Below are 15820 nucleotides of genomic sequence, written 5' to 3' on the forward strand. Positions count from 1 at the left end.
ATGTCATGAGATTTACTTTTCTGCTTCTATGAGGAGACAGGGTGCTGAGAAGCTGTATTTTGTTTCAGTCATAAAAATAATACACAAAGTTAAAATACTACAACTGGTGTTTCCTTGCCCTGGCTGGTGTAGCTGTGTGGATGATCGTGAGCTGTGAACCAAAGGGTTGCAGATTCGATGCCCAGTCAGGGCATATACCTGGGTTGTGGGCCAGGTCCCCAGTGGCGGCCACATGAGAGGAAACCACACGTTGATGTTTCTCTCACTCTCTTTCTCCTTCCCTTCCCCTCTCTTTCAAAATAAATAAATAAAATATTTTTAAAAAATAAAATAAAACTGGTGTTTCCTTTATAAAATTATGTGCATTTAATTGAGGTCATGAATAAAGTCTATGGGATAACTCTGTACGTTTATTTCATTGACATTGAGCATTGGGGGTGGGGCAAGTGAGTGAATGCAAAGAGTTGAATAATACCAATTTTTCTAGTGTGATCAGACAAATAATCTGCAGATCATATTTAAAGAATATTTATCTTCAAAGGAATACATTCATAAATTTTTTCTCAGAAATAAAAATATTTTTTGACACAGATGAGACCATATTTGCCACGCAGATGGCAGAAAGAGGAAGATAGGAAGGAAGTATTAATTGAGAACCCAACTTTTTTTGGCTGCAAACACTGTTAAGTATGCTGGAGAAGTCTCTCCTTAACTTTTAACTGATATTTTGCTATTAGTTCTAATGAAGTTTTTTCTCTTGTGATATGGTAATATCTTTTATTTTGTGTCTAAAGGCATGTTCATGTTTTATCAGTATCTTCACAACCATATAATAATGTCATAATTCTTTAAATTTTGTACTATATTTGGATTGACCCAAGATTTCACACTGTATTTATCTGCCTATATTAGAACATATTCTACTATTATGCTAAAATACCCAAGACATGCTAATGAATTAAGAGCAGAACTATACAAAACCATCTGCAACACTTTCCAAACACACAGATGTTTATGTTATTTGTATGATTCAAGAGAGCTAAATATAAAATTATATAAAAAGCTAATACACCTATGTGAAATATATGCAAAATTTCCACACTGTCCACAGATCCAGGGTGCTGGTTGAATTATTACACAGAGGGAGAACATACATTTTATATAAATTCTCCCAAAGGAGAGCATACAGTTCAATTAATTCTATGTGTGTGTATAATCATAGCACTTTAACGTGAATGATTGTTAAAATATTCGGGGCATGATGTCATGCATGATTTATGTGAATTTTACAATGGATCAGTGAGGTAGCCACAGCATGCATGAATGTCCCCACTTTAAAACAAAGAACCCAGCTTCACTTATTTCATCATTAGAACATCCAAACATTTGTCTGAGCAACATGCATGGGATTGGAACACATTTCTTTAATTCTTGCAATGGCATTTAGTCTCTGTATTGTGCTTTACCCAAGATGTTTGACTTTTAGGAAGCATGTTCTTGTTTAAAATTGTTTGATTTCTAAAAGGGGTACAATTTATTCAAGTGAAAGGAGAGGCATCTACTGAATAACTATTGAGAGGACCTGCTACTCTGATTAGCCCCAGTCCCAAGACACCTGAGAATTTGCTAATGATCCAACCTGTGGACATCTGAGATTCCATGTACGCCAAGAGACACAGGTTGTGTCACCAAAAGAAAAGAAAGCACACATAAAAATCTCTGCCCTCGGTGATAAGCCCTTTAAAGAATCACGATAATGTGGTCTTCTCTAGATACTCTGCTTATTCTTGCCTTTTCTGAGTTGTGAGTATGTTTAGGAGGTGATGATGTGGGTCTACTTTGGCTTTTGATATTTCCTGTTATCTCCACACTGCAAAAATTTGTTACCAGGTATTATGATTCCGTAAAAGCCATAAAATTTCCTAATCTGTGTTTTATTTTTCTTTCATATGTTCTTATTTTGTGAAAAGGGCAAAATTTTTCCATAATATCTCTATTTAATACTTGTGTATGTGAGAATGTCTGCATTTTATGTATTTAATAGTTGGTTTATATAGAGTCTAAAGCTACTTGTATATTTATGGCAAATTTCAGTTATTTTATGGTAAATGGGATATCTGAGAACTATAATGCATTTTAGCATATCACAAGGAAAATGATTTCATTCTAATCTTACATGATCGTAATTTTTGGAAACCTTTTACATCTAGTTTTATTTTCTGATTCCACTAGTGATATTTGAAGAATAATTTTCAATCCCCGGACTGTCACTATGCCTGCCCTATTGGCGAAAAACCTGGGTGTGCACACAGACACTCCATTCCCTGAGCACAAGACTGTTTTTGCCACAAGAAGGTGTTAGTTCTTCCCACTGCAACTCTGGTGTGCCTGAATAAAATAGTCCTCAAATCAGCATGCTTTGTTTTTCAGTCAGACTATCTAAGCTATGTAGTTTTGGATTTTTCAGTATGTCAAAGTTGTTGTTGATAGTGGGTTTTTAAATATTTTATCTGTTATTACTGTTTGTTAAACTTTCCGTTTGTAATTAGTTTTTTCATCTTGTAGAAAATTTTAGTCATAAACCATTCAGTATGCATCATTTTACATTATTATACATTATTTTAAAGTATAAGTTTATGTACTTATAAATTTACATACGTTAGACATACTTCATATAACAATCAGTTATATATTTATTTTCACATAATACTCTAAAATAACATGAGCAATACTATGAACAGTGAAAGATATATGATATATTCACATAAATTCATATATAAATATTATGTTAACATAACAATATTTTGTGGAAAAAGCTGCATGTGACCATATAGCAAATTCAAGTTGGGTTAATGACTGTGCACCTACAGTATAGCAAGATCATTATATTGAATACCATTAGCTCTTTTGATAGACATTTGCTTGGGTTCACTTTTCAGTAGAATGCTAAATGCTGTACACCTTATGGTTTCTCTCACCAACATCTTTATCAGCAACTGTGTCCTTGATCACGCATTATTCTGTGTTTTCAAATGCCTTTTTGGAGTCATAAATCAAAAATAAATGACTTTCACATGTTTTAAATAAATACCTTTTTCTCATCCTGGCATTTCAAGATATTAATCTGACAGTTGGAAAAACTGCATTTGAGCATACTCTTACACTATTAAAATGTGATTCAGGTATTTGCTTCCCTAAGAGAATTCTCATGCTTACCAGTATTCTAAAGCAGCCTTTATTTTATCAGGAAAATTTCATTGAGGAGTATCAAAGCCCAGCATTTAGTGACAGAAGAGAATTTGTGTTCTAGCTGTAATTCTAACAGCATAAGGGAAAATTATACCTTGATTCTTGGTAAACGCTTTTCTCTATTTATAGTTTTCTATATGAGCTTGATAGATAAAGTTGTTACTAGAAATCGTACTACCAACTTTTTGAATTCCTGTCTGTTTCTCATGTGTCCTGGTGTTGTTGAGTCTTCTCCATCAACATCATGTCAGTTCACATATATTTTGTGAAATCTTTGGTAGTTAAATTGACAAGAATCCCAATTTTTTTCTTTTTTCTCTAAATGATCAATGGGAAAATTATATGAACTCTGTTGTGTTACTTTTTTAATGACTTGTTGTAGAGAAGCAAAATATACAGCAGGTCAAGGGCAGAATTATATTGGAACTCAATCTTGCCTTATTCTAATATCCTCCCATGATATGGTGTTCCCACTACATTAAGGAGCCTTGGAGAAGAAAAAGTGTGTCATTAAGAACCACACAAATTTCCAGCCCTGGCTGGTGTAGCTCAGCAAAAGCTGCGCTTTTGAGCGCAGACTGGGAACCAAAGTGTCCCAGGTTCGATTCCCAGCCCGGGTACATTACTGGGTTCTAAGCCATAACCCCCAGCAACCACACATTGATATTTCTCTCTCTCTCTCTTTCTCTCTCTCTCTCTCTCTCTCTCTCTCTCTCCCCCTCCCTCCTTCCCTCTCTAAAAATAAATAAATAAAATCTTTTAAAAAAATAATCATACAAATTTCCCTTCACCTCCATTTTTTTAATTGAGCTTATTTCTGGGTTCTATATTTTTACATTCTTGTTATATTACACAAGCTTCTTTATGGCATTAAAAGTGTTTCATTAAAAAACAAAAATATATTCTTGCCACTTTCAATAAGTTATTCCCTCTTTTCTTAGGATACAGTTAAATTTGGATTTGTTGTGCTTCTAAATCCACCCATCTAAAATAGAAACAGGATTATATATAAATAATACATACATATTAAAATCTCAGTTTGTGAGGGGTGAGCTTATATACTTACAGAATAAATATTTTGGCTTAGATTTAAAAATACCCTGAAGACAACATCCCAAACTCACCCAAATCCTGACCTCAGTGGACTTCCATTTCCATGAGAGCACAACTCATACATCCTTCCTGAGGCGTCTGATGCATAACACAGTTCTCTGCATAAAAAAGCATGGTAGTTATTTTAAGCCACTAATTTTTGATGACTTGTTATAGTAGCAATAGGAAAGTTACACACTATATGGTAGAGTATCTACCATTTCTTACTATTTACCATCCCATTCTTGACTCTTCTTCACAGTACTTATCATCATTGTGGGCAGTATATCAAAAAGCTTCTGTTTTCTTAATAAAATATAAGCTCTTTGAAAGCATGACTTTTTTTTATTCATGACTTCATCTATAGCAAACATAATATTTTTTGGCACAGATTACTACTTAATATACTTGACAGGAAGTATGAAGGTATGCGCTAATAAATTTACTACTATTTAATGATAAATATTGTTGCATTAGTATTCTGTCATATCAAAAAACAAGTGAAACTAAGTTGAAGACTACCTTTTTGAAAGCAGAACATATCTGATATAGTTATGTCATGATAGAGATAATTTTGTTACCTCATAGTAACACTTTGCTTCTCTTCTTTTTGGTTTCTGGCTTTATTGTTTTAATACTGAAGAAAACCAAAGATGTGAGAGTGAAGTGATGCAAATAGCAAAAGGAATAATTTTTGAGTTAAAATACACTGCTATGTTTTGATTGGCCTTAACAGTAAATAGCAAATAAAAAGGTTTTTCTAGCCCTTTTTCCTGTCTCAACTCTTTAGAGAGCACAGTCATTGATCTCACAAGCAGAAGATGATGCAAAAAAAGTATTGATGCTTGAGATTTGTAAAGGAGGGGGTTGAATACTGTAACAGTTGGTTTCATAGGTAAACTGGGTGTGAAAAATAGGAAGAGTTCAGGCACAGGAAAACAAAAATATTGCTGTCACAGAATGTCATTCAATTTGTAGTTATTTCATCAGAGGACTTATAATTACCATAGAATGAGCCAGAGGCCTGGCACAAGGCATATCTGAGTATGAATATCAGTATCAAATATTAATACTTTCATGATCTAAGGATTTCTTTATCCCAATTTTATGTTGTGCAAACTGAGAAATGAGGTATAAAATAATTCTAGTTGCAGTGGGGTTAATTATTATAGATGGGTTATCTAGTACACAGAAAGTACACTGCTTAAAGTTAATTTCTTCTCTTCCTCTAACTACAGGCTAAACCCAAATACTCCTTGATATCATGGATACCGGATCATGGAGGAAATCATCATTTCTTTTTCATCTTAGTGATACTATTTTGTCCTGCACCTAAACAGCTGACTAAACCTGCAAGCATGGCAGGTCAGAATCACACAGGTGTGAAGGAATTCCTTCTGGTGGGTTTAACTGAAAATCCCAATTTGCAGATTCCTCTCTTTTTGCTTTTCACCCTTATTTATTTCATGACCCTGGTGGGTAATTGGGGGATGATTGCCTTGATCAGGGTAAATGCCCAGCTTCATACCCCAATGTACTTCTTTCTCAGCAACCTCTCTTTTTGTGATATCTGCTACTCTACTGTCTTCACCCCTAAGATGCTGGTCAATTTCTTATCAAAACACAAGTCCAGCACATTTTCTGGCTGTGTTCTACAGAGTTTCTTTTTTGCAGTGTATGCAACTACAGAAGGTATCCTTCTGTCCATGATGGCTTATGACCGTTATGTAGCAATAGCTAATCCCTTGCTGTATACAGTCATCATGACCCAAAAAGTTTGTATTCAGATGGTCCTGGCATCTTACTTGGGTGGGCTCATTAATGCACTGACACACACAATAGGGCTGCTCCAACTGGACTTCTGTGGTCCAAACATTGTGAATCATTACTTCTGTGACATCCCCCCTCTTCTCAAGCTCTCTTGCTCTGATGCACGTAACAATGAGATGCTGCTTTTGATCTTTACTGGGATTATTGCAGTGTTCACTTTCATCATAATCATGGTCTCTTATTCCCGCATCATCATTGCCATCCAGAGAATTCGCTCAGCTGAGGGGAGGTGCAAAGCCTTCTCCACTTGTGCCTCCCACCTGACTGCTGTGACCTTATTCTACGGGTCTGGAACATTTAGTTACATCCAGCCAAGCTCTCAGTATTCCCTGGAACAGGAGAAGGTCTCTTCTGTGTTTTGTACTTTGGTGATCCCCTTGCTAAACCCAATGATTTACAGCTTAAGGAATACGGATGTGAAAGATGCAGCAAAAAGGTCAATATGTGGAAAAGAACTCCAACTTAACTCCATCTTGTCTATGGGTTTTTTAAACATAACATTAACCTGCAAATAGGTAAATTCTTCAAAATTGCATCACAGATGTATGATCACAAACAGAGCTACAATCAAGGTATCCACATGAAATATGAGACATGAATGATAGCTCCCTATTCTTGTGATTTTTTGTGTTATTCTTACATCTTCTAGAAGTTTAAAATGTTTCAAAATAAAAAGTTGGGAAAACATAGGGAAAAGTGCTTATAAAATGATATAATATTTTTACTTCTCAAGGATGGAGTAGCTTGTCATTAAATTCATTTTTTCACAGAAAGAACAAGAAATACAAGACATGATACAGATTTTAGCTGTAATGAAATGAAGTAGCTATTACAGAAACTGGGTGGTTTAGAACTCAGGGAGGTCTAACATGGAGAAGTGAGCTGACTTTCATCTCACTGAGCCAGGGCACTCTAGAAAAGGCAGGCCTGTGGTGCATGGAGATTTCTGCAAGCTCTCAGCAACCAGTAGAGCTTTTGGCAGGTCCTTTGTAAGTTTAGTCACATATGATTTTATTTTCTTTCAGGGCATTAGACATATTCTTGGCCAGAGCAGACCTGGATCAAACACATAAATAGATATAGAGACAGACAGATAATGGATGATAGACAGGTGACAGAAAGAGGGATGGATAGATAGGTGACAGATAGATGTTAGATAAATAGGTAAATGGATAAATGATAGTCAGACAATAGATAATCGATGGACAGACCTAAAAGGAGAACTTCTGAAATCAAGGAGGGACTTTGGGTTGTGTCCCAAACAATACAAATATTAAATCAAAAAGGAGGACCTGCCGAATCTGAAGTTGTGCCCTATGACTGCTCTTGGGAAAAGAAAAACGATGGAGTTGTATGTAAGCAGTTAGATAGGCTCAAAGATGGATTGGATTATACATAAGCTTAAAAACACAGTTATTTTGGCCCACAGGAAATTGGAGGGAAGTGGGTGAGTGGAGAGTGCAGAAAGCTGGTTTAGGCCACAGAGGCAGGCTGAAATCTCCTTGTACTCTTGCTGTGCTTCGAAGACACACAGTCCTGCTAGCAGGGACTCAGCAACGAACATTATGTAGGTATCCCGAAAACACCTACGAGACTTTGATGCTGTTCTAAGTCGGGCACAGAAGTGCTAGAATTTTCTTTAGGAAGCACAAGAAGATTCAGACTCCAGATATTCAGACTGAGCCAGAAAGTGAAGTCATCCAGGCTGTATGGGCTTGGTTGGTGATGTCCCACCACAGCTATGAGCCTGGGTGATGCAGGAGGCCAACCCCTCCAAGGCATTTGCTGTGGTTTGAAGATCTACAAAGCAAGAGGCTAAGTTCAACATCCAAAGAGTTAAAACTGAACTTTCTACAGTGTTTAAGGGCAAGTGAGAAAAAGGAGAGAGAGGGAGAGAAGCCCACATCTTAACACCTTGGGAAATCTACACACCTGAAACAAGTCAAAGGAAAAAGGAACTCTGACCGCAAAGTTCAGTCTCAGATCAATTAACAATTGAGCTAACAAACAGCCCTTCTTCCTTGATGCCTTTTTAAAAAGAAAACGAAACTTTCCTCCTTGGAAAATAGTATCATCTCCAGGTTCTAGAAAACTTGTGTTCATATGCAAGAGTCAGAAAATATAAAAATCTGCAAAACAAACCACAAAGCATAGAAGAGCTATATGGAGAGCTACAAAAAGACTTCAAAAAATACTATGATTAACATATTAAAGAAAATAAAGAAAAAAGAGAAAACATTCTAAAATGAAATATTTCAAGAGAGAATTAAGTAAATTTAAACAGAAGCACTCTATAATCTGCTTCTATGAATTTGCTGTTTTAGAAACCTCTGCTAAGTGGAATCATGCTGTGACTGGCTTCTTTCACTTAGTGTAATGTCCTTCAGGTTAACCCATGTTATCACAAATGGCAGGATTTCCTTCCTTTTTAAAGTTGACTAATACCTTACTGTATGAATATACCACCTTTTCTTTAATCATTCACCTGATGGGCATTTGGGCTGTTTCCCTATCTTGGTTATTGTTAAGAGTGCTGCAGAAGGCATTGAGTGTAAGTAACTCTGGGTGGTTGGGGAGGGATAGGGAGTGCTTGTTCCATGAGTATAAAGTTTCAGTTGTGCACGATGGGCAGTTCTAGAGATCTGCAGTATAATGCACTGTTTATTGTTAAAATACTGTAATGTGTCCTTAAAATGTGTGAAAAGGTTACACATTTAAGGAAGTGTTCCTACTCGAAGAAAACAAAACAAAGAGACATGAGGAAACTTTTAGAGGTGATGACTGTTTATCACCTTGACTTTGGTGATGGTTTCCCAGGTGTGTGCATATGACCAAATGCACCAAATTCTATATATTAAATATGTGTAGTGTTTTGAACATCAATTACATCCATTAAAGCTGTTTAAAAAAAACAGAAAGAAATGGTGTTATGAAAAAAATCCCACAAAAGCTGAAAATAAGAACTCAAAAGAAAAATTTAGAGGATATCAGACAAAGCATAAGATAGGATTGAGAATTTCAAACACAAACCAATATAAATTAATCTAACCTAAAGCACAGAGAAGAAAAACATTAGAAGATAAAGCAGAGTATGAGAGATACATGTGTGATATAGTCAAATGGTGTGAAATACATGTAGTTTAAGTCCCAGAATAAGAAGAGAGAATAGATACAATGAATATTTTAAGACAAAAAGGCTAATTTTTTCAAAACTGATAAGTCTTCAACAGATATATTCAAGATGCAGAAAAACCCACATACAGATGCTTCGTCAAAAAAAACAAAACAGTAAGATATAGGGTCAGTTTTCCAAAGAAATTATAAAATGTGAGACAAATGAATTAACATTTTTAAAGTATGAAAGGAAAAGAAAGTAAATGTTGAAAATTCTATTTTCAGGGGGAAAATCTTTTAAAATAGGAAAAATAAAGGTATTATCAACAAGCAAAAGCTGAGAGAATCTTTCTGACTCTCTAATAAGAAATAGCAAAAAAAAAAGTTTTAAGCATAAACTATCCCAATGTAAATACAGAATATAATAAAGCATCCACAAAGGTAAATATGCAAAAATATTAAAAAATTGACTGAATAAGTAGTACAAACTTCATGTTATAAAGTAAGGCATGGGGTATGAAGCACAGCATAAGGGGTAGAGTCAGTAATATAATAACTATGCATGTTGATAGATGGGTATTAGAATTACTGTAGTATATAAATATCTGATCACTATGTTATAAATGTAACACTAATATAACATTGTATGTCAAATAATATAACATTCTATGTCAAATATATTAAAAGATAAACTGAAAAATATTTACTGATTAAACCCACACCAAAATTGATTTTCTAAGGGAATTTTAACTGGGTGAATCAAAATATAGGATGAAAATGATAGAAAAGAATTAATAAACTGTTGAAAGTTTTATCCCAGCATTAGGTGTGGTAAATTACTATTTTTAGAAAGATACCATTCAGCCAGTCTTCAGTTGGTTTTCAGGTTGACTTTTCTATATTTTAGTTTTAATTCCAGTTTAGTTCTGGGAAGAGGTGAGTGTAACTTCTACCTACTCTGCTGCTGTCTTGGATCCTCTTTTAAAAAATGCAAATAAGAAAAATACATATTAAAGTTTATCTTGTAAGCTATACAAGCTTTAATCAAAATACCTAGATAAAAGACTAAGAAAACCAAATTTAATAGTGACATCTTGATTAATTTAATAGCATTCCACAAGGAAGGAATAAAAGTCACAAGGAAAAATATAAATTGAACAGAGAGATGCTCCATGAAAAATCAGTTCTGCCAAATATTATTACATATAAAAACAAAGATTAGAAAACTCAATCAAGGTTTATTAACCTTGACATTATTGCCATTTTAAACTCAGAGAATTTTTGTTGTGTGGGCATCCTGTTCCTTGTAAGTTAACACAAGATGGTAGCAACATCCCTCATCCCCATTGAGGACAATCAAAAATGTCCCTAGAGTTTGTCAAATATGCCCTGCAGCAGGGTGGGGGCAAAATGTCCTAAACTGAGAGCCAATATGTACTGTTCATGGGAGATACAAGGACACAGACAGATTGAAAATGAAAAGAAAGAAAAAGTTACTTAGGGAAAGCTGGTGTCACTGGGTTCACATTTGAAAAATCAAGTATGAAGGGGATTATTTTGCTTACTTATCTGTTTTGTTGCTTAGACATTAAATTATAGACCAAACTGACAGTAACCAAAGGGGAGGGGGAAAGGGGTAATGGGGGAACAAAGAAAAGGGACATCAAGGAACATACATGAAGGACCCATGGACAAAACCAAAGGGGGTAGGACTGAGGGTGGGGGAAAGTGGAGACAGCTGTGCTTGAACAACTGTAAAAAAATAAGAGGTACACTATGTGAAAATTAAAAAATAAAAAACCTCTAGGCAGTATTTAAAAAAAGAAGAAAAATACATGAAGTGAAATTTTTATTTTTTAAAAAGGATAATTCTTAGTGTTAAAATAAAATAGTTCTAAACTTATATTTACCTATTAATTTGCTTTAAAATACTTTTAGAAAGCTGATGAAAGTGATATAATAAATTTCATAGATCTAGCTGGAGTTTTTAAAAAACCTCTGTGAGTAATTGAAAGATCAAGCCAATAAAAGTAAAATCACAGCATGAACAATTTACCTGGTTGAAATACGTGGACCACCAACCCACACTACAGAATGTTCATTCTCGAAATGCATATGAAATATTAAAACTTGCCCATTGTAGTGTTGTAATGTTTTTCTCTGATCACAGTTTATTTATTTATTTATTTATTTTGATCACAATAAATTTAAATAAGAAAAGCCAAGTAATCAATCTTTGTAAGTTTGCAGATAAATATATATATTCACAAATAAACTATGTTTCAAAAAATCAATATGGACAGTTTTTGAAATAAATTCAATAAAGTAAGAAGAAAGAAAATAAAAACAGAACATATAAATTAGAAATTACATAACAGAAAATCAATAAAGTCATCCTTTTAAAAGAATAATAAGGGATGAAACTGTAGCAAAACTGATCAGAAAAAAATGACTAAAAACCAAATTACTAATACCATAGATGAAAATACCATTAGAGTTTCTATCACTATTAAAAAGTTTATAGGATGAGATCTTACCAGACATAAAAATTTCCTTTATATGGAAATCGGACAGAGCAACAAGATTTACCAAAACAAATACAAACAAGAATATCTAAATATTTCTAAACATGTTGAGGTATTGAATTTATAATAATAAAACATATCCTAAAAGAAAACACCAGGTTTACATGTTTCTCTGATGATATGTTCCTGCTATATAGTCAATAAGAAACATCATTTGAAGATTCTTTCAGAGAGGAAGAAAAGGAAAAAAAAAGCTGATTTTATGGAACTGCTGAAACACTGATCTCAAAAGCTGAATAGGATGTTACAAAGAGAGATAATTACAGGTTAGTGTATCTTATGCCAGAAAATCCAAAATTCTAGGGAAAATATTTGTGAGTATAAAGAAGGGCTTATTCTAGGAATAGATGGTAGTTTTAGCTGACCTAACAAAGGAAAAAGAATATGACTATCATAAGAGGTGCAGAAAATACCTATACATTTTAATATCTAATAGTGATAAAAACCCAGCAAAGTACTTATAGAATATAAATACAATATAGCTAATGTAATAATGTTAATAAGATATCCAGCATTACTACACCCACGCTTGATTTGGGAGCAAATGGGAATATTCACAGTAAACACATCTATTTGAAATTATACAGAATATCCTAGGCAGCACATACAGTCTAGGAAAAAGTATTGGCCTCAATGGTGAGCATTTTTGTTTCTGTACATTTGTCGACAGACACATTCCTCTCTAAGCAGAAGTCCTGGGACATGAGCCAGGCACATATTCAGCTTAATGCCAGACAGTTCTCCAAAGTGCCTGTACCATTGTCATGTTGGGGACTGTCCTGCCTGGTCTCAGGAATCTGTAAGTGCCTATAATTATGGCTGAGTAAGAGGCCTCTGAACCAGGAGACGCTAAAGAGACAAAACTTATTTCCCTGGCCTGAATGCTGCCTGTTCATATGCCTCATTCCTTTTCATGCTTGAATGGCAGTCAATGAGGGGAAACAATTCTTTTGGATAGAGACTGAATCTAAGACAGACGCGTTCACGGAGGAATGACAGGTACGAGACTCGCGGGGCTGTGGAAATAATGGGGTGATCGACACCAACCCTTGCACCCTTGGGTTTGCCAATGCCTGAGTCCTTTAGAAATCCAAGTCTCCCAGCTGCCTTTGTCTCCTCTGCCCAACTCAGGCCCATTGGAGGTAACAGAGGCGGTAGAGTCCAGATCAGAAATGGCAGACTCCTGGGGTAATCGGGCCTGAGACAGAGAATATGAAAGACCCTGTGAAATCCGCTTGCTAGAGGATGCTCTTTAATTAGAATATGAAGTCACGGGCAGGAAACAGAACTAAGCTTTAAGTTCTGTAGTCTTTTTAAATGATAAAACCCCCAAATCTCTGGCTTAGGATCCCAGTAGGAAATCTGCCAGCACCTTTCAAAAGCTAACTACTTGTAATTTGCAAACTGTATCCGTATTCAAGAATAAAACCCTGCTTGTGCAGGGGGACATGGTGCTTTTCCACTTGGGAGAGTGGCCATTCAGTCCCTATTTCTCCACAGAAAATTGCCTATTTCTGTGTATATTCACTTCTCATGTTTCGACGAGCCATCCAGGGCATTGCGTGATCACTGCTGGCCGGTTATCATGCATCATTTTCATCCACTTTTAGAAATGTATGAGTAAATTATTTTATTCATTTGGTTCCACATATAACTGAGATCATGATAGGAGACTCAAGAGTTGGAAATTTTTAGTTTAAGTAAATAGTTAATAAGTCCAGTAGGTGATGCATATGTTAAAGCTTTTGTTTCAAAAACTACAGATAAAGCCCATCCTGGTTCCTGGGAGGGACAGCCAACCTCCTGGGGCACTGCTAAAGACCATTGCCTGGGGACAAGTGGAGGCATCCAGGCCATTGTGTTCCAGGGAGGGACACAGGAACACCTGCCCCTGGGAACAGCTAACTGCCCAGAAGAGAATGCTGCAGTTTCTTTCACCTAATTCTTCCTGAATTTCAAAACCCCTCACCACACTTTGTTTATTCTCTGTTATAAAAAATGTTGGCCTGGAAAGAAATTGTGAGACAATTTGTTTTAGGGTGTAAACCTGCTGTCTTCTTGGACTTCCCACCCTCTGAATAAAGTGCCCATAAAGATTCAATTCCTGTCTCAGCTTATTGGGTTTAAGAGGCAGAAAGAATGCAGGTGTCTTTTCCATTTTCAATAAGATGGTATTTGTCTTGCCCAGACTGACTTATTTTGCTTAGCATAATGCTCTCCAGGTCCATCCAGACTGTGACAAAAGGTAAGATTTCCTTCTTTTTGGTACCTTAGTAGCAGTATTCCATTGTGTAAATGTACCATGGCTTTTTCCCCCACTCATCTACTGGTGGGCACTCGGGCTCTTTCTGGATCTTGGCCATTGTAAATGACCCTGCAATGTGAGGGATGCATATTAACAAATATATGCCAATTCTTTTTAAATAATACTAATACAATTTTTATGTGTAAAATTCAATTACAGAGCTATAACTATTCTAAATGTAATACTTTTATTCAATATCAGTTTTATTTAACATCAGTTTATTACTAAAAAGACATTAGTTCTTGATTTGGGGACATGTATAGGTATCTAATGATTGATATAAAGACTTTTTAAAAAATATGCCTTTAAACATGGTATTGCATGTGCTTCAAAGAAATGATAGACCTATAGAAGATAAAGGACCTAATATGTATGAATGTAATTATTTGCTGTTTTCTTTTCAACCGAGTTTCTACATACATTGTTTTTAAATAATTTTTGTACTTAATTAATAATTTTCTAGGAGAAAAAATATTGGCCTGAGCATTTAAACTCTATATTAATTATGTATATTTCTTATATAAGTCTTTATATATTGAGTGGGAATGAATTACATGTTTTAAAAGAAACACAATGCAACAGATACATGAAATGCTGTAGGCCTTTTAAAATAATATCACAATTTGGCCTAACATATGATTAGAATATAAACTAATTTTTACTTCTATCACCTGCCCCATTACCTTATAATTTAGGGTTTTAGGAAATTTGCATTTAAAGGAAAATTATTTTTATTTTTTAAAGATTTTATTTATTTATTTTTAGAGAGGGAAGGGAGGGAGATAGAGAGAGAGAGAGAAACATCAATGTGTGGTTGCTGGGGGTCATGGCCTGCAACCCAGGCATGTACCCTGACTGGGATGAACCTGCGACACTTTGGTTCGCAGCCCGTGCTCAATCCACTGGGGTATGCCAGCCAGGAAAATTATTATTTTTAGAACACAAAATAAAGAATGTAAGAGAACAGTATGAAATATTGCTACCCGAATCCCTCATCATTAATTTTAGAGTAAACGCAAAAATCCCAAAATGTTCTGTCAGCAAACACATGCTAGAATGAAGAAGTAAACATTCAAGAGATAGACATCCAGGTTCAGTCAAGTCAGTCTTGTGGAAGTAATAGATTTAATGTTCTTTTCTACCATTCTCAAAACCCAAGGAAATAAAGGGATAGCATTGCTTTCATCAGGTCTTACTGTACTACCTGAAATGCTATATATGTTTGGGTTTTGATTTTCCTTGTGTGTGTGTGTGTGTGTGTGTGTGTGTGTGTGTGTGTGTGTGTTTCTATGTGGCCCACATCATGTGTTCTGAAAAGCTTCCCTTTCTAAACCACAAAGTAGGCATCATTAGTAATTCTAATTGTATTTCTTCAGAGACCTTATAGTCTGTGTTTTACTTATCCTTGCCCCATATTTTCTTCTATGTATCATTATATTCAAGAAATCAAATGTCTTAAGGGAGTCATTAAATTCTTGAGATTTTCTCAAATCCCTCAAGAAGCACACAGGAACTACACACATTGAAAATACCCTTTTAATCAGAAGATTAACTCCAGGGACCCTACTCCCCTTAGACTAAGGTAAATACAGAACTGAATGTGTTACTGAATCTATCTTCTGAGATGATTGTGTTTGAATCATCT

At 35.1% G+C, this 15820-nt stretch overlaps 1 protein-coding gene across 1 annotated transcript; it reads left to right on the forward strand.

Annotated features, from left to right (window-relative positions):
• The first annotated feature begins 5699 nt into the window (after positions 1-5699).
• Positions 5700-6849, forward strand: LOC114490169 (olfactory receptor 1052-like). The gene has a single exon (XM_028504097.2). The coding sequence runs from the start codon at positions 5700-5702 to the stop codon at positions 6684-6686; it is 987 nt and encodes a 328-aa protein (XP_028359898.1). The 3' UTR covers positions 6687-6849.
• The last annotated feature ends 8971 nt before the right edge of the window (positions 6850-15820 follow it).

Source organism: Phyllostomus discolor, chromosome 6 (assembly GCF_004126475.2).
Source record: "Phyllostomus discolor isolate MPI-MPIP mPhyDis1 chromosome 6, mPhyDis1.pri.v3, whole genome shotgun sequence".
Lineage (NCBI taxonomy): Eukaryota > Metazoa > Chordata > Mammalia > Chiroptera > Phyllostomidae > Phyllostomus > Phyllostomus discolor.

Bases quoted from the DNA above. Each gene is read 5' to 3' on its own strand.
- LOC114490169 (XM_028504097.2), top strand. From the start codon at position 5,700: ATGGCAGGTCAGAATCACACAGGTGTGAAGGAATTCCTTCTGGTGGGT.